The sequence below is a fragment of the Musca vetustissima genome, unplaced genomic scaffold, assembly GCF_032173495.1.
Source record: "Musca vetustissima isolate MV318-11 ecotype Yass unplaced genomic scaffold, APGP_CSIRO_Mvet_v1 utg29964, whole genome shotgun sequence".
NCBI lineage: Eukaryota > Metazoa > Arthropoda > Insecta > Diptera > Muscidae > Musca > Musca vetustissima.
This window is the reverse complement of record NW_026881719.1, coordinates 162544-183318: the sequence shown is the minus strand read 5'-3', so window position 1 is coordinate 183318 and position 20775 is coordinate 162544. Positions and strand designations below refer to the sequence as shown.

At 32.2% G+C, this 20775-nt stretch overlaps 1 protein-coding gene across 1 annotated transcript; it reads left to right on the top strand.

Annotated features, from left to right (window-relative positions):
• The first annotated feature begins 319 nt into the window (after positions 1-319).
• LOC133327704 (epsin-2) lies at positions 320-18231 on the top strand. The gene is made up of 8 exons (XM_061536254.1): positions 320-395; positions 10472-10560; positions 10623-11281; positions 11346-12018; positions 12590-12698; positions 12780-13033; positions 13103-13198; positions 18195-18231. Exons 2-8 carry the CDS (start codon positions 10492-10494, stop codon positions 18222-18224), a joined length of 1890 nt encoding a protein of 629 aa, XP_061392238.1. The 5' UTR covers positions 320-395; positions 10472-10491; the 3' UTR covers positions 18225-18231.
• Positions 18232-20775: the final 2544 nt, after the last annotated feature.

Sequence of the window (20775 nt, the reverse complement as noted above, 5' to 3'; positions counted from 1 at the left end):
ATGTTCTTCATTGCTCACTCATCGTACCTCACCTAGTGCGTGTGTGTGTTTGGACGTTTGTGTCTCGTTCGTTACGTTACGCTTACCGTCATTACCACCATTATCGTTTTGGCTGGTCGCTAGGTAGCTCGCTCGCTAGTCCATTACATTATTCTTGCTCTTCTTATTACTTATTTTTGTTTTCTTCTTTCGCTGTTGCACATTTCACCTCCCCGTTGGATTTGGTTGATTGGGTTCATCAGTCGGCCAGAAACATTACAAAGTTAACAAAAACAATACAGCAACAACAACAAACCAACAGACGAAGATTCCACAAACGACGAGTGTAACGCCCGTAAATTTTTTAATTTTATTTTCATTATAATTTGTTGCCGTTTCTGCTTTTCTGCATACAGGTGAGTCCGAAACAAACAAACAAAAAAAATTGAATATTTTTTATAAATGAAATTCCTTTTTTTCCTTTTTTTAATTTAATTTAATGCAATTGTAGTTTGTATGTACATAGTACGTGGTTTATTGTATATTGAATTGTTGTTGTCTTTAATATTATTTTTACATTATTTTGTTTTTTTTTTGTTTTTCTGTTGTCTCTCTTTTCCAAGTAAACAAGCAGACAATCAACCACCCACCCCTCTTTTAGTCGGTGCATTTGTTGACCAACGGAGCAGCAGGGTTTTTCTGTTTGTGTTTTCCATCTTGTATATGTCTTTATTTTCTTCTCATTCTCGTCTTCACTTTGTTTTGCCTACCCCTCTTGCTCTCCACCAACCTCCCCTTTCTGTCAATATTACTTTGTTTATAAATTTCAGAAAAACCGGAAATATGTTTATTTTATTTTTATACCGAACGACCGACCGGCCGACCGTACGCTCTTGAAAGCTTTCCAATTGCCTTTCTTTGATAGTTTAGTCGATGTGTTTTGGGAGAGTGTGTGTGTGTCATTAGTAAAACTGAATAGAAAGTAGTTGACCATTAGATTTAGCAATTTACTTATTTTTATTTTTGAACATAATACTGGATTCTAAAGAAAGTAGTTTATTTAAATGTATTTTATTATGGCATTTTGATGTGGTTGACGTATTATCTTAATTAGATATCACGAAGTTTTAAAAATAAATTTTTAAATATGTATGTAAATATAAAATATGTCATTTCTCTTAAAATTCCAATTCGATATAATGTGATATGAATGAATATAATTGTTTCTCCTCTCAGTTCTGGGAAGTGAAGTCCTGGTAACAAAAACGTAATTTTATTTCCTTTAGATATGGGATTTCAAATTTTCATTGGGACCATTACATAGCTTTTCTTCTTGTGTTACTCTCAGTTTTACGATGTGGAGTCCTGATAACAAAAATGTAATTCTTTTTCGACAAGTCTAAACTTTCTTGGATATGGGCTTTCAAATGTTCACTGGGATCATTATATAGACCTAAATAAAATACATATAAAATCTTTTTAATACAAAAAAAAAAAAATAATAAATAATAATAATAAAATTTAATATAACCTCAAGGTGGAGTGTTTATTAAATTTGCCACCTCGAGATATTCATCTAAGACCCCATAAAGTATATATATATATATATATTCTTGATTAGAATAAAATTCTATGCCGATTTAGCCATGCCCGTTCGTCTGCCTGTTGAAATTCAGATAGAGTTCGCAATATTGAAAATACCTAGAAATTCGGTATTTTGAAGCTTTTGGGCACGTTTTTCAACCTAATCAGCTGTAATTTGGTATATTTGCTTTTCACTGGATGGAAAATCTTCCTACTAAAAATTATCAATATTGGTCATCTTTTTAGGGTAGTCACCATATAAGGGTATCCTTCAATATCCGTTATTTTGAATGTTCTTGGCACGCGTTTCAATATAATAAGTTATAATTTGGTATTTTTGGTTCTCACTGGGTAGAGTATTTTCCTACTAAAAATTATCAATATAGGTCCATGTTTTAGGAGTATCTACCATATGACGGTACCCCCCAAAAATTGGCTATTTTGAATGTTCTAGGCTTTTTCTTCAACCTAATCAGCTGTAATTTGGTATGTTGGCTTTTCATTGGGTAGAAAATATTCATACTAAAAATTATCAATATTGATCCCATGATTAGGGTATTTCCCAGGCTCGTGTTTCAAACAAATTGCCTATAATTTTATATTTTGAATTCTCATTGAGTTTTCGGGTAGCCTTTATATAATTGTGCCACCATTTTTTAAATTTGTTTTTTTAAGGTTCCTCCTACCAAAAACGTATCCCTATATTGCCGTTGATCTGATGATTATGTTCGACAATACAAAACTCTGAATTTTGACTCCCACAACTAGTCTTTGACATGTTTTGGTGTATGTCAAGCGGTATATTTTCTTCGGCAAAGGGAATCATAACAATTTCCAACACATTTTCGTTAACAATCCGACCCATTACTTCATAAATCTTGCAAATATATCGAACTCCATAAAAAGAAAAACAGCCCAATACAATTATTGTTCATTTTTTAATATTTTTAATTTTTGGAATTTTTCACGGTATATCTTTTTTTAAATCTGAATCTTTAATATTAAATTTTAATTCATCCGAGAGCATAATATTTCTCCACTGAGTCGAATTCCAATTAATATGAGCTTTTAAAAAGGCAATCTGGCTTTCCGATTCTTTTCAGAAATAAAAGAACATTCTTGATAGTTTCCGGGCATGTTGGCCTGCTACCATAGCTCGTCCATGCTCTGTTCTTATGGTTATATCCTAAGATAACCGTCTCACAAATTCCGTTGAACTCTTAAATGGGTATTTTTACTGCTATGGCAATTTGTTGATCAGTACGAACTGATGTTCTTTTGCATCCTTTTTCCGTGCTGAATTGTCACTACTGATATAGTTGCATAAAATAAACTTATAATTATTTTCTCAATCACTGGTAATTAGCTGTTCTATCGGAGTGCTGTTGTTTCTAACCATTTTCATATTTTTTGGCAGTAAGTCTAAATTGAAAACCAGGCATATGTTATTGTAATAAAATCCATTTAAAAATGATCTATAAAAATGGAAATAGGTGAAGTTCCGAGTTTTTATACAGCCCTTAAACTACATAGTTGTTAAATCAATTTTCTAAACGGAGTGACTATAATTTATCATTTATCAAGCACCCATTCCATGTACCTCGACGATGTAGGTGTAGATCTTGATGAAAACGAATAGGAATCGACACAATCAGGTTTTGAGCAACACTTTCTCTTACAGCAGCGGAACGAGCGAAACCAAAATGCACAGGCCTTACAATTTTTGGCATCTACAGATCGATTCTCGCCAAATAAATTCGATTGTCTCCATATACTTTATATACGGATGGAAAAAATGTCACTTATTTCCACTCTTCATATATAGACATAGTTATTTAACCAGTTTGGTAGCCTTCACGTTTGCTATGATTTTTGCCTTATCTAGATTTTATTGTATATATTAATAGATCGCCTAGACAAAGAAGCTACATACCCAGGATTGTTTTCCAAGAAAATCTACTCCTTAAACGGAAAGCACGAAGACTGTAAAATCTCCAAACTTGTTATTCATTAATGTATAATTATGTTTTTTTTTTAATAGAAAATCCAAACAATGCCACCTTTATTTTACGATTTAATGAATTGTGCAAAATATTTTTGTCATCCAAAAAAATATACATATTTCTTGATAAGTGTTTAGCAATATAGCAGATTGTATATACTTATTCTAGAACCATTTCGCTCGCTTATCACAAAATCCCAAGAGTTTCTAATGTTTACCTAAACGTTTATCATATAAATATTTTTCGCATTTTTTGTTATTATTTTTTTATTTCTACAAGTGTGTTTTATTTTGATATTTTTTGTAACGTCAGACATAGATCCAAATTGCAGGCAATATAAAACCTAACAGCAATTTCTTTCTTTGTCTTCTTTGTGACAATTTTGTTCACTCAAAAATGCAAAATACTGCCTTTGTGAAATAAATTAATAAATTATACAAACTTTATATCCGCTCTTGTAAAGGAAATAAAAAACAAAACATTGGCTTTTTTCAAATTGCACTTCAGTCATTTAAAAATCTGACAAAAAAAAAAAAAAAATGGCCGGCACAAATTTTGAACTTTATTCATTAATTCATTTTTATTAGATTTTGTTTGTGTATTTTTTATAAAGTGGATCAACTCTTTGCAAAACTCAAACATATGTATATTATATGTGACTTTTGTTTTGAGACCTTGTCATAACTGGTCATTGATCTTTATGCAAATATTTGTGTCATTTAAAAAGTAAAATCCACATACACTCATCTTGAAATACTTTCTTTTATACATTTAAATTATATCCAAAAAATTGCCTTTGTTTTTTATTTAATTTTTTTTAATTTGCATTTGGTTTTTAACGAATTTTATTTGTTTTCTTTTTCTTCTTCGTGTTTTCGTATTTTGACTTTTCATACTTTGTTTTTAGTTCCTCACATGTTTACTACGTATTTTGTTTGTCTGTGAATAAACTGATTTTATTTTTTTTTAGTTTCGTTGATAAGATAAAAAACCCCATACCCCTAGAAATGAAGGTATTTCTAAGATTGAGTCATCACTGCTCTTAATTTGCAATTGTTGTAGTAGTTGTTTTTTTTAATACAAAATTAGTTCACACAACTGCTGCAATAAGTGGTGGGTTATATGAGTACAAACCTATAGAAGGGGAACTTTTTTGTTTTGTTTACGTTCAAGTGTTAATAAAAAGCAGCGAGTTATCAATACTCAATAATTGAAGGTGAATTTGAATAGCAAAACCTTGATATAAAGTGGATAAGGTTCTTAGCTTCAAACATTATGTTTTTCGAATAAAAATGTATATCTATAATGTAGAATAAAAAATCTACAACGTTAATTTTTGTTTTGTTAATGGGAAACCTACAACGCAGCTTATTTCTTTTTTGGAAATAATGTAGTTATCCCATTAGCACTTAAGCAGATATTTTTTTTCATTTGATTAGCAATTGTTTTAGCTCCCAAATGATATGCATACAAGTTTAAACCGGTGTTTAAAACTGGTGTAGAAATTCGTATTATAAACTTAAAATTCGGATCAAATATGTAGAGATGTGGATATGTCTCCCGAAATTTTGATTGATTTTAAGTACTCAAGAGTTGAACATGGTATTCGCTTAGCTCCATAGAAACGTCTAAAGTCATATTCGCTTGAGTTGAGCGGCGTGTGGAACCATTTAATTGAATTCACATATTGGTCAAGTCGTATTATTCAATAACAGGGAAAATAGTTCGTTATCATATGAACATTTTGATTTCATCCAAACTTTGCCTTTCCTTTTGTTTCTTTCATACATAGTTCAAGTTCAAGGATGGGGAATATCGGTCTACTCCATCTGGTACGCCCCACACAGGGGCTAGGCCTAGGCCTAAATAAGTTCAAGCACCCCAAAATACCGAACATTGGAGGTGCCCTTATATGGGGGCTACCCGAAAAAATTGGCCTATATTCATAATTTTTTGTGGAGAGATTTGGAACCTATTAAGAACTCAAAATATTAAATTACAGCCAATTCGGTGGATACTGAACATTAGGAGGTACCGTTATTTAAGGGCTACCACCTATATTTATAATATTTTGTGGAGACATTTAGTACGCAATAAAAACTCAATGTACTGAATTTCAGAAAATTCGGTTGAAAAACGCACTCAAGAACCCCAAAATACCGAAAATTGGGGGGTACCCTTATATGGGAGCTATGCCTAAACGTGCCCACCTTCGAACTTGACCTGCCTGCAGACAAAAGACAGAATTTCAGCACCTTATCTCAATTACTTCAGAAGATAGCGTGTTTACAATAGACATATGGACATGGCTAGATCGACTTAGAATTTTACCCTGATCAAGAATAAAAATACTTCATAGGGTCGGAAATTAATATTTCGATGAGTTACAAACGGAATGACAAAATTAATATACCCTCCATAATATTTTTTTTTTTTCAAAATTTCTTTGAATATTCTTCGTAGTTTAATTTATCGATCTATTCCATTATGTCTAGTTATTTCGAAACACTATTATGGTTTCTTTTGTCTGGTCACCAAGTCAATTGAAATAAAATTTTTCATTCCAAAAACAAATCTGCCTAATTGCTTTTGTCTACTGTGACAATAATATAGTTGCTGTGTAATAAAATAGTTTCTTCCTTACCTTATATCCGACTTTATTCCCAATTTAACAAAATATTAGTAAAAGTACTTTGATTGAATCCCCTTTGTTATGCCGGCCGTATTCATTTGTCTTTATAACAGCGCAAGTGTAATAATGTTCAAACCAATATGAATGAATGACCTCGACAGTGACTGACCCTTGACAACGAAAAAATTGAACAAAGAACAATAACAGAAAATTTAAATAATTGTATTGTTTTTAATTTTTAATACAAATTGTAAATAAGAATTGTAATAGTGCATAAAAATGACATATGGATATATGAATAGAAGACGACTCACTGTGACCTGAAGATAAATCGAATTCCTATACCTCCAAGAAGTCTCCTTAGAAGCGATAGATAATATATAGGAGAAATTCTACACACTGAAGAATTTTGTATAAGCCTTTTACATAAAAAATATTTTCCCATGTCAAATCAAAATATATAAAGATGAAGATAATTTTACAGGTCTTCCATAAAGATAGGATCTTTTGCGTATGGTTTGTTTTTTATATACCCTTTCCTCAATTGTTCTTATATATGTCATACCTTAAATTTTATTCATACTTAAGGAATAAACAAAAGAATAGATTTTTAGCCCTAAGTAGTATCTAAGGAACAAGTTTCTGTTTTGTTTACTCCATGTTAATTGTATTTATGTTATCCCCAGACCCGTTAATGTTTTTTATCTCGACCATTAACGAATGCCTTTTTTATTGTTAATTATTTTCTAATTTCAATATATTTAATGGTTTCCATTTCATTTGTTATTTCTTTACATATATAGGATCAAAGTTTGCAAATAAAATTCCTAAAATAAAAAATTAATATTTATTAAAAATTGCTTTAAATTTGTTCTTATAAATTTAATCTTTCTCTCAGCTTGCTTTTGGAGCACTAAACAAACAAACGCCAATTAAAGTTCTAACCAACTTTTCCAATAACAAAAAACAAATACTTCCAAAACAGCAAAAAGCTTTTTCTCGCAAGACAGCCTTTTTCATAAACAGAATAAACAAATAAAAAGGCTTGAAAAGTAAGTTCTTATTGAAAATGTGTTGTATTTTTATTTCGATTTTCGATATCCGCACCTCAGTCATAATAACTCGTCTCTAATTTTTATTTCAATCATGTCAATAATGTTTTAGACATTTTTACAAATATGTATGTATATATTTATGATTTTCACATTTGTTTATTTATTCTAATCCACATTATTATGCAGTAAATTGCAAAAAAAAAAAACCTTACACTATGTGTTGCCAGAATGTTTTACAAAGACAATATCATTAATGTTTCAGCAATAAGGTCCCATAATGAAGAATGCGAATCTGCTTATATTAAGAAAATTAGGTTGGAGGAATGCATTTCCAAAAGATCGGAACCTTAGGTTAAAATTAAACTTTTACTGATGTATAAATTGGTATGATATATATTTCATCCTATTGGAGAGGATCTTAAGACATCATCATACTAAAAGATGATATACATACTAACATCGATTAAAGTCAATTCATACATATTATCGATATTAGTAAGCCAATTATTTTTGCAAGGCTAGAATTTTGAGTTGGTCTACCGTGAGGCGCACCTAAGTAGTTAACAAAGGTTCTGGTAAAAATGACATTACAAATAATGGTTTTCTTCTCTTTCAACTGATATCGTGAAAGCGCCATTTTGGAGAATATCTAGTGATTTTTTCTGGTTTTATAGCTCAAGATAATAAAGACACGCCAGAATCGTGTTAGAATGTCGCATCTTTGTCGGTATAATCAATTAACTATAATAGCGGGAAACCGAAGTAGAATTGCCCTATAGGTCTCCAATGATAGAAGACTCTATGTTTGTCAACAATGATTTTTGTCTTCAGGCTGAAATTTTCAAGCGACATTTTAGAAGATTATATCTTGTGGACCTAGGTTAGAGTAAAGAACCAACTCGAGAGAAGAGCGAACAACAATTATTTTCACATTTGTTTAAAATCCACATTATTATGCAGTAAATTGCAAAAACAAAAAAAAAACCTTACACTATGTGTTGCGATAAGTTATACTAAAAAAACGCTCATTTCGCTCAAACGCTATTCGTAAACATAAATAATTCGAAAATCTCAGGAATCCAAACTGTACCAAATTTTGTGTCATGTAGTCCAAATTATACTAAATTTACTACCTCAATCATATAGTCTAACAGTCATTTTAATTCCCGATTTCAAGACCCCAGCTCAATCTGTTAGTTTTTTTCGTACATATAAGTACGAACTTCTAAAACTATTTCCATACATCAACACCACTTCCCAACCTGTATTCCATATAAAATATAAATCCAACTAGTACCAAATTTAGTACCATTTAGTTATTTTCGTACATATAAGTACGAACTTCTAAAACCATGCCTATACATCAACAAAACTTCCCAACCTGTATTCCATATAAAAAATCAAAATTCTATCTATATATCATGGTACAATTATAAAAGGTAACAGCAAGTCCCAGCTGATTTGATTCCAGCGTAATACTAGTGTCAATATGAATTTGACAAATTATGTTTTTAAAAATCACCCAAAAGGAAAATTGGGAACGCATTCAATTTGTAATTGTTCTTTATTAAATGTGCTCCCGTATTCAACTTACTCAATCTGCCTGCTGGGAAAGTTTGAGGAAGCAAATCTTTCTTCAAGGAACAACTCGCTATTCCCTGCATTTTCATATGTGTTACACATATATATGGCAATGGCTCAATTATAGGAAAGATGTGGAAGCCATAGAAATATTTAGTATTTTTCGTACACTTACAACACAAACTTTCCAGCAGCGACTCACAATCCAAATTTCAGAATTCTAGACTATTTTAGTACTTTTCGTACCCTTCTAGTTAGAATTTCCAAAAACCCAGCCTTTTCTCATGTCTATACACCAACAACAACCCATACTTAAAATTTCAAGCTTTTAGCTTCAGCCGTTTCGTTTGGGCGATGATCCGTCAGTCACTCACTTAGCTCTTTTATATATTCAGATAAAGGACAAATTTCGTATAGCACAGGCTCGCCTATCCGCCTGAAAAATGTATTGCAGGTTAATAATACATTGAAGGTCAAATCGACATTTCCAAGTGAATTGGGTGTCAATTGGCGTTTCCCGTTCCCAATGGGTAGCCCTCATAAATGATTTTTTTTATGCAAACAACACGAAAAAGGAAATTTATCTGGCAACTATAATAATTTACATAAATTACACATAAATCCAAAAAAGATAATCACCATAAACACTTTATTAACATAATTGTTTTTAACTATAAAAACTTTGGCGTTTACACTACCACACCAATTTTTAACGAAGTTCAGTCAGTCATCATATCACGTATACATGTTTGTTTTGTGGTATTTGTTTTTATTTTATTATTTGATTTAGTAATCGCATTAAAATTAAATTCCAAAAAAATACATTATAATTCAAATGCAAACTGTTTTCAAAAACACACAATTTATTTACGTTTAATTGTTTGGTTTTTATTTTACACATAAAAACAACTTATGAGTTTTTTTTATACATAAGTACTAAATTAATATTTTTGTTTTGTTATAAAATCAGTAAATGTTTTTTAATGGGCAACTTTTAGCACAAATAAATCAAATTATCCCTAATAATTAATTATTCATCATCAGCGAAATGCATGTGTCAAAATTGCCTATATATAAAAAAACATTTACATTATGTAAAAATAATCAATAAAAGTTATGTTTAAATTAGTTATCAAATCTAATAACGTAAAGCAAACCGATTCAATCATTATCTCAATCAACATGTAATATTCTAAAGAGAAGGGGAGAGGATGTTATATGCGTTAAATTTACATAGCTTGTGCAATGCACAAAAAAATAAACATTGTATTTTGCACAACATGTGACGCAAACGCGGTATGGTACTATTATAAAGTCTTTAGTGTCACTCAGACTGCTGTCAAATTGTTAAAAAAAAGAAAACAAAAAAACTTGTAAGGCTTTTCCTTATTAGTGGACATTTTCACAGAAGTCTTATTTACGTTATTCAGTTGTAACTCAATAATTCAATGGAACGGTTTCGATAGTTAATGAGCTGTTGAATATTTTAAACAAAAAATTCCTAGTAAAAGCGTGCAAACATAACTTTTATTGGAAAACTTAAAAAAATCAGTAATTTCTCTGTACTTATTTTCTTTTTCCAGTGCTATTTATTTTAACACCGAAAATAATAACTTTTTCTTTCTATCTTTTTCAAGTGAGAAAACATAAGGACGATATGCAAGTCAATGTGGCAGGTCTACGACGCAATATCAAGAATTTAGCCCACAATTATTCCGATGCCCAGGTTAGTATTTTTTTTAATATTCCAAATAAAATTAGTAATCAATTTGTTTTCACTTTGTTCAGGTCAAAGTACGAGAGGCCACATCGAACGACCCATGGGGTCCTTCGGCCACAATTATGGCCGAACTGGCCGAATTAACAAATAATGTGGTAGCATTTTCCGAAATCATGCAAATGATCTGGAAACGTCTCAATGATCATGGCAAAAATTGGCGTCACGTCTACAAAGCATTAATTCTTCTGGAATATCTCATCAAAACTGGCAACGAGAAGGTTGCCCAACAATGTAAAGAGAATATTTTCGCCATACAGACATTACGTGAATTTGTCTATCATGAGGAGGGCAAAGATCAGGGCAATCATGTCCGCGAAAAGGCCAAGCAATTGGTTAATCTCCTTAAGGACGATGAACGTCTAAAGAATGAACGTATTAAAGCGCTGAAGGCCAAGGAGCGTTTTGCCCAATATCCCAGTGGATTTGGTAGTGATGGTTATATTGATGGCCCCGTTGCACGTGATATGCCACCCGGATGGCAAGAGGAACCCACAAAACCCACCTCTGAATTGGAAATGGTACGCCCACAAACTGCTGGCGAGGAGGAGTTACAACTACAATTGGCCATGGCCATGTCTCGCGAAGAAGCCGAACAGGAGGAAGCTAAGCGTCGCAGTGATGATGTACGCCTGCAACTAGCTTTGAGCCAAAGTGAACAGGACTTCAAGTAGGTTATTCTTATGTGTTTTCCATTTCACATGGAGGAGGCATGATTACCATTTTTCATAAAGGAATGAATTACATTCTAGGCAAAACACTCAACACCAACCACAACAACCTAAAAAACAGGAGGAACCTCAATCACACCTACTGGATCTTTTGGATATACAATTGGGAGCTACAAGTATTTCAAGTCCACCATTGGGTTTAGCCGCTGGCGGTTTAACTACAACTACTACGGATCCTTGGATTACGCCGGCAAGGGCAGCCAGTCAAATGTCCGATCCCTGGACTGGTACAGCATCACCGCCTGTAGATCCCTGGCAGCCAGCATCTACATCACGTTCCACACCATTAAGTGCCGCTCATATGGGAGCTATTGGTGGCATGGGTGCAGCTCTAGCCATGAATAGTAATGGTACAAATGGTGCTGAAGCATGGGGTATGCGTACACAATCACCATCTGTAACATCAGGGTCATCGACCGAGGGATGGTTACAAACAAATGGCAATAGTCATGGCGTTGCCGCCGCTGTTACGGCTGATCCTTGGCTTTCGTCGTCGAAGCCCACAGCAACAGCAGCGGCAAATGTTGCATCTGTCGATGCTTGGTTAACGGAGAGTAATAAACCATCTGTGACTGCAACACCGCCCAAGACATTGGTAAACGATGATCCTTGGGCACCTAAAACTAACGATACTAATAGTGATCCTTGGAAGAGCATAGAAAATCCACAAGTTAAGGTTAGTACTACAAAGCCAGTTGCAAAGTGAAACAAAAATTAAAAGAGATTTTTGGGACTGAAACTCGAATAACAATTAATCCGTTGTAGAACAGAAATGGCGGGTTTTAAGGCTAATGTGCTAAAACAACGTAGATGCAAAAATATATATTATGGATTATATATTTTGTAGATCTTTAATTTCTGTTTATTGCTTTTAATATATACAATTAATTCACAGTTAATACATATAAGACAAAAGCTTAGAGATATATAATTCCTTGTCTACTTTATCATTATGTTGATAAAAAAAAGTGTATAGTTTATAAAAACACGAAAAAAAAACAAAATAACGAATTACATCAAATAGGCGTTACACAAAAATATATATTCATTTAAGAATGTCTAGTCTCCCAATGGGAATTATACCAAAAAGGACTCATATTGACAAAACAGCAAAGATTTTGTCTTTACATTCAAAATACTCAAGGCAGGTAGAACTTAGGATTTTATATCTATTGATTTTTGCATCAACACATCATTTTTTTTTTTTGCCACAAATAGTCCTAATACTCACTTTTATTTCTTTACAGCCATCTCCTGATTTGGATGAATTCGATATAATAACAAATCGTAACAAAACTTTAACCGGTGATCTTTTGACTGCAACCAATTCACAATCAAATGCCAGCAATAATAATGGTAAATGTTAACTTTGTTCTCATAAACAAATTGTGTTTTTACTTAGAACACCATATTTATATACATTTCCTTCCCTTACAGCTAATCTCCTTGATGATTTGGATCCCCTATCGACAAAGAACACATCAACAGTTAATGCATCGACAGGAGCTACATCGAAGAGACCTCTCAAAGATCCACAGGCATTTTTGGGTGAAAATTCAAGTTTGGTCAATTTAGATAATTTAATAAAGCCCGCAGTACCCCAAAACACAACAAATGCCGCAGCTTATAATCCATTTAGTGATACTGTTATACCACCAAAAACAAATTTGTTCCAACAACAACAACCAGCAGTACGTTGAACAAATAACTGTTTTCATAAGAATTTAACTAAATTCATTTGATTGCCATATTTATTTTAGGTGCCGTCCATTAATCAACTGAAACAACAATCGTTCCAAATGACTATGCAACAAGATCCATGGGCACCAGCTAGTAATACTATTACAGCGTCACAGGTAAGTGCGGAGGGACACACATTTTTTGTACAATTATTTTTGTTATTCTGAATTGGTAGGGGATTGGGAAACCGTAAGCTTTGGATCGAATAAATTGGTAAAAGGAATTTAATTGAGATTTTTGTCGTGGGAGTTAAAGGAATGTGAATTTAGTGAACAAAAAAGAAAATGTGATTGAGCAATTTCCACTGAAAATGAAACAATAATATTTCCGTGCAGATCAGTAAACTTTGAGTTGCTACAAAGTTAATATTCATTGGAAATTCGCAGAATTTTAATTTTATTTACGTCGTAAACACATTCCCAAGCACTATTGAGGGAAAATAAATGTTTTGTGCCCTCATTTATAGGATATTGTTGCATTATTTTTAACCCTACTGTTGTTAAAATATGGGTTAAATAATAGACGTTGATGGTTAGCATATGATACAATAAGCGCAGCTGTCAAAAAGGCAGTAGCTCTACCAGACAATCCTCTATAGATGAACTGTAGATTGAGAGGTATTTTTTAGAAGTTCGGAAGATTAAATTGTCTACTGGACAGGCGGTGTTGATTTCTATCGGAAAATCTTTATATAAAGTCCGGAAGAGGGTTTCTCAGGTTTTCTCATAGAAATTTGCATTGCCGAAAGGACTTATTGTCGTCTAACTTGATTTTTATAGAAGACAAAACGGTTTTTGTTATACACTGGTGGCATTAACTAAAACAACTAAAATTGCAAAGTTAATAAATGCCGCATAACTTGTTCATAAATAAAGATATACAGGTCATTTATTCAGTTTGCAATTTCAGTTGCTTTAGTTTAGTCTTTTAGTCTTTCTTTTTTCGATAGAAAATCGAATGTTATTTCTCTTTATTGATGTGGGATATACTTATTGAAGATCTGGTCTTCGTTTAATCACAGGTTTATTATATGTTATAAAGCTTTTCTTGTATGAGACTTTGAAGGTCTTCATAGTTTTTCTAACATGAAAGTAATGAATGCCAATTTCAACAAAGAATTTTTTCTTACAGAATACCTTAATGATCCTCTTTTAAGAGAACAACAAATGTTTAGATTTTTTAGGCATATTTTTCTCTCTAATTTACATATTATGTCATTGAGAAGTTTATTTGTATATCGGTAATTTTTATTAGGGAATAATTGAATTAACATCGTGTTTATCTTTTAGCAATAATATAATTTGTCTGATCATTTATTTTTGTTTCCTAATTTCTATTTATTTAATTACTTATTTTTTCATTTTCTTTTTGTTTGTGCTTTGTTTATTTGTTTCCTTTTAAATATTTATTTAATTTTTCTTCTCTTTATTTTTATTTTAACACAAAATAAACAAACAAAACTGCATTCATCTTTGTATTGCTACAATCTCTTTTCCCCTATCGAAATAAATTGAAATTTCCTTCTTGTTTGGTATGGCTGTTCCCCAATTTTCCGTTCATTCTTTTACGTGTATATTTAGCAGTTTACTGCTGACATTTTTAATGAGAATGCAACGATTAATATGAATTCTAAATCACACACGATGAACACAAATCATTACAATTATAACAGTAATTGTAATGTCTTTAATAGCGTTTATCCCAATACAATGAAAAATTCTAAAAGTGATTATGATGCCTTTAAAGTCGATACAAATTCCAATCAAAATATTGATACATTCTTCAATAGTTCTGTTAATGATTTACGTAATATTACATTGGGCAATGATACCTTTATGGATTCTATGGATTTATTCAAAAATAACAATAATACTTCGACACATCTGTCATATCCCTCTCTATATCCTCATGTTGAAATAATTAATAACAATGATATTTATTCATCATTAAAGTCGTCACCACCATCCTCGCCCTCACCCGCTTCCCCTGTGCCCCAACCCTTTGCATCATATTCCAGTACCCCCGCAGCAAACTTCTTTCCGATACAATCTGATGTATTTAATGTCAACAATCAAACTCATAATCAAAATCAGAACAAAAACAACTATCACTACGGCAACAACAATTCGTATTCATACAACAACAACACGTCTTTAGAATCAACTGCTGCTATTGGATCTATGAAAAATCCAAATTTGATGTCGGCAACAATGCCATCGACATCAACACCGACGTCGTCATCCACATTCACCTCTAATTATAGTCAAATTTTATCAGCCACCTTGGCTGCTACACCTGGAGTTACCATAACGCCATTAAATCAACAGTCCACAAATGTGACCACAAATCTCTTTGGTTATGGTTTCTATGACACTACGAATGATTTCAATAGTACCCAGTGTAAATTGGAAGTGAGTACAAGATGTGGAAATGTAGCGTGATTTGTTTTGATCTTCTTTGAGTTGTGCTATTATTATAAATTTTAATTTATTTTAATATTTAATTTTTTGTTTATTGTTTCGTTATTGCTAAAATAGTATTCTGGTTGATAATTGCAATTTATTGAAATTCCAAAACAATGTTGCGCTTTTCATTTAATATTTTTCTACCTAAATAACGTATTATATTATATTTTGTAATAATCATATTATGATTTCTATAATTTTGGACGTTATCATCCTGGATATCATCGTCTATTTTTCATAATAAATAATATTCATACATAATAAATAATATTCCAACAAGTCATCCTGAAATGATATCTACATGTTGTTCATTGTAACAACTGTATTTTTCGGAGTTATATATTCATTTGCTACGACAGTTAAATGCCCTGTGCTTTTATGGATTCATCGTCTACATAATAAATAATATTCATCAAGTGTGTGAAATAAATTATTTCAGGTTCTCAGTGTCTGCCGAAAATACAATACATTTCTATTTCTCACCCATTTTAACCAAATGTTGTATTTTCGGTGTGTAGAAAGGTCTACATTTATAGTAGCTTTTGATTTATAATATATATATATATATATATATATATACATGTTCCAGGCCTTTTAAAATTATTTGTTGACTCAATTATGTGCCCTATTTTGAAAATGTTCAGAATCTGTCTGATTTTAATTTAGATTCTATAAGGATTTTACTTTGATTTGAGGTCCAACCATGAAATGAACCGTTTTTTATACCCTCCAACATGAATGGAGGCCATATTAAGTTTGTTTTTCCGTTTGTAACTTATCGAAATAATAATTTTTGACCATATGAAGTATATTTATTCTTAATCAGTGTAACATTCGATGATGATTTAGATATGTCTGCCTGTCTGTTGTAATCACTGTTGCATCTTAACGAATTGAGGTAGATCGCCGTCTCTTTTGTCTGCAGGCAGGTCATGTTCGATATTGGACTATTGGCTCCACGTTTAGGCATAGCCCCCAATTTTCGGTATTTTGACGATTTCGAGCAAGATTTTAAGGGACTTACATGCAATTTGGTATTTTGGGTTATAATTTCGAACCAAATATCCTTACCAAAAATTATCAATATGGTTCCGCGTTTATACATAGCCCCCATATAAAGGTTTTTTTGGAGTTTTGAGGGTTTTTTTTTCAAAGGAATTACATGTGATTTGGTACATTCTTTCCTTTTTGGGTACCACATTTCCCCACAACTAATTGATTCATTTTTTCTGATTCATTGATTCATTTTTTCTGACAGGCCTCATATAAAGGTACCCCGAAGTTTTCGTTTTTTTTTTCTAACCGAAGTGGTTGTAATTTGGTATTTTGGATTGTTATTACGAACCAAATCTTCCTACCAAAACTGATAAATATCGGTCCACGTTTAGTCATAGCCCCCATATCACCTTACCCTCCCAAATTTTGGTGTTTTTTATAAGAATTCGCTGTAGTTTTGTACTTTGCATTCTTATTGGGTACCTAATCTTCCCATTAAAAATATCAATATCGGTCCATATAAAGGTATCCCTCCATATTCGGTATTTTGGGCAGTTTGATCAAGTTTCTAAACCGAAAAGGATGTAATTTGGTATTTTGGATTCCCTTTTTGAGGTAGTCCCCATATAACCCTTTTTATGTTTAAATAGTTAATAGTTATATCCTACAAATTATGGAATTCTAAGACTATATAGTAGTTTTTTTCCATCTGTACATCTGTCGTAATCATAATACTTTCGGAGATCTAAAACTATTAGGTCAGGGGGGTTACTCTGTATTGCGTTGCGAAAGCAAGTGCTATGCGAAAGCTAAATGCGTTAAGAGTACAATTTGGTACTCTGTATGGCTCACGTAAACGCATTCGCAAAATAAATCGAAAATATGGCAACACTGGCACCACAAAGTACACAAAAAACAAAGATTGACAAAAGGAAACGTCGGTCGGTTCGGCCGAACTTAACGCCTTTTTTACTTGAAATTCATCAACAACCACTCTTTGCACCCTTTAAAGTAATTTAGTCTTATGTTAAGTCGATGTCTAAAGTTTTGGGGAGAGCATAGTTAGTATAATAAAGGTTTTCTTTTTAATCAAAAACTCACGCAAAAGCAGTGATGGCTCATGTATTACGCCATTGCATTTTTTTTACTCAAAATTTAAGTATCATTTAAAAGATCACATTACGACACGATTATGTTCTAAAATGTTTGGTTCATCGGATTTGGGGGTTTCTTGCAATTATTAAACTTGATATATGATATGAGACATTATAAAGTATCGTTTGTACTTATTTCATTAGGGCATTCGAAATACTTCAGATTATGTAGATTACAATCTTTTTAAGCAAAACTGTTAAAAGCCAAAAGCTTATTTATTACCTTACATCTAATAATGCTTAAAATTGTAACCAACATAACTGCAATCCTGAAGATTCGGCGAATTTTATCTGCTATTTTGTTCTTCTCAAATATTGTATTTCAATTTTGAATAAATTATGAATGCCTGCATTACAAACTAAAATTACATTTATAATAAGCTAAAATAAAATGTTCTTATACTAATTTTAAGAATCCCTTTTTTGAACTTAAAACAAAAAAAAAAAACAATTGTTAATGCTAATTTAAATATTCCTTGCAATTTTATATCTTGTAGCCATCAATGGAAGCTTGGACGCTTAAATAAAAAATGGGTAACAACAACTAAACATAATTAACTACAATTAACTACAACAAGAACGAATATATTTGTTACACAATATCCGTTTAAGAACACGCTTAGCCAAATTTACTAATACTCTTAATATAAACAATAGAAATAAACAAACCTTAACGTTTAGTAGTAGTTGTTTCAGTAGTATCTTCTTATTGGTTGTATTTTATTGTAACACCCTTTTTAATCCTTCCCAAAAACAAAAGAAAATGTTTGCATGAGATTTTCTTTACAATTCTATCAAATTTATTTAATTTAAATTATTTTTTCCTATGTTTTCTTCTATTAATTTATTTTCTTTTGCATTTTTATTTTACAGAATAACAATAATATGCCTTGGTTAAAACCGGAAGCAGCTGCATCGAATCCATTTTTGTCATAAATTTTTAGCAAAGCAAAAAAAAAACCAACAACGTCATTTAAGGATGGAAGCCGGAAATATCTGTGTTTTTATTATGAACGACAAAAAACATTTTATATTTTTAACTTGTGGGGTTAAACAAAATTATATCGAAATTTTTTAGAAGAAGATTCACTTTCATACACCTTACATACGAAAACATACACACACCAACACAAAACACGCGTAAATGCCTATATAAATAAAAAAAAACAAAAAATAACAAAAATCTAATTCAATAATAAATAATAAAAAGAAAATACTAATATTTTTTATGTAAATGTAGCCTAGAATGGATGCAAATAAATTTAAGCGATAAATGCAAAAAACAAAAACGCAAGCATTAAAAGAGATGAGAAAAATCGTAAAAAAACAACAAAGAACAAATATAATGATAAATTATTATTTTTTTATTCGATAAGTATTATAATTGTAATAAATTAAAGAAAATCAAACAAACCAACAAATACAAAGAAAAGCTTAATTCATTAAGTCTAAAAACAATAAACAAACATACATGTGTATATATGTGTGGTATATTTAATTGATGGGCAATTTATTTTCTAGCGTATGGTATGTATATATGTACATTAAAAGCTACTGTTTTCCATATAATTAAATGTTTAATATACCCCCATTTTAAGAGATTTGAAAATATTCGGATTAGGATTTCTCGAAACCCTTGCGTCTTTGGCAATGTTACTGCTACAAAGGTGAGCAAAATTTTTGTCTAATATGTTAACCCTCAATCGACACGCCGAAATCAGCATAAACATCAAAAAATTAAAAACAAACTTAAATCATTAAGCTCGACTCGAAAGAGTAAACCCTCCAAAAGCTGCCTCATCTGCTTTCGCAAGTACCCTCCGGATTATTTGTTTTGTTTGTGGCGGTACCGAGGTATATAAAATCGTTCACTACCTCGAAGCTGTAGTTTTCAAGTTCCACAGTTGGTCCGAGTCCACTGGACGTCTTTCGCGTTAATACCATCAGTTTGGTCTTCTCGCCATTCCATTCCCATTTTGGCAGACTCCTTATCAATTTCTTCAAAGGTAGCTGTTACCGCTCCCAATTTTACCCATTATGACGACGTAGTCGAGTAACATGTGTTGTTTGGTGTACAGAGGGACATTGCTGTTCACATTTGTTCGGTATTGAAGGGCTCCGAGACTTTAACTGCAGGCAATGAGCCACTTAAACTTATCCTGCATAGCCGTATTAATTTTGCAGGAATGCCGAACGCAGACATGGCTTTAAACATCTCTGAGCGGATAGGGATGTCGAATGCGGCTTTATAGTCGACGAATAGGTGAAATGTGTCGATGTGTTTATCGTGGGTCTTTTCCAGTATTTGGCGCAGATTGAAAATCTGGTCAATGGTGGATTTGCCAGGCCTGAAGCCGCATTAGCAGCAACGTACACAGGATTTCATTTCGGGGGGGGGGGCCCGGTAGTACAAAATGAAAAAATTCGCTATTGCAAACATAAATTTACTGTGAAAAAAATACATTGACATTATATAGACCAATAATCTCATTGACAATTGGCTTCAGTCGTTCACAAAGCACGCTAAATAGCACTTTATCGCCCATGTGACATGTTCCGAGAGTTTTTGAATTCCCATACTTTTTTAAATTCCCATGATGTGCAAAATGGTGTGCTCAATTTCGAGCGAAAGTGCGGCTCGAAAGCATAGCTGTGTTCAATATGTTACGAAATGTGTTCAATAAAAAAACATATGTTTCAATGGAATTTGCAATTTGTTTAACAACAAAATTAAGAAAAAAATATGCCTGGTTTCTACCAGAAAAAGTCTAATGATACTGGAACGTGTTAAAATAAGCATTTATGGATATTTTGAGAGAAGTTGGTCCTTTCATACACAAGGGTACCATTCCCGAAAGCCTGCGGTTAGCAGCTACCTTACGATTTCTGGCTGTTGGTGGGTTGCAGAGGGAAGTGGCAAATGATTTAAATATAAGTGTTGATCGCCCAAAATGTGTAAAATATTGTGGAGGGTAATGCAAGCTGTGGACAGCTGCAGACCAGGATCCAGCCATGATGCATTTATTTGGCATATGAGTGCAGCTAGGCAGCATTGACAAAAGAGGAAATGGTATGCAA

Coding starts and splice junctions, on each gene's coding strand:
- LOC133327704 (XM_061536254.1), top strand. CDS start 10,492: ATGCAAGTCAATGTGGCAGGTCTACGACGCAATATCAAGAATTTAGCC. Junction 11,282..11,345: donor CAAAGTGAACAGGACTTCAA/GTAGGTTATTCT, acceptor TTTTTCATAAAG/GAATGAATTACATTCTAGGC. Junction 12,019..12,589: donor TAGAAAATCCACAAGTTAAG/GTTAGTACTACA, acceptor ATTTCTTTACAG/CCATCTCCTGATTTGGATGA.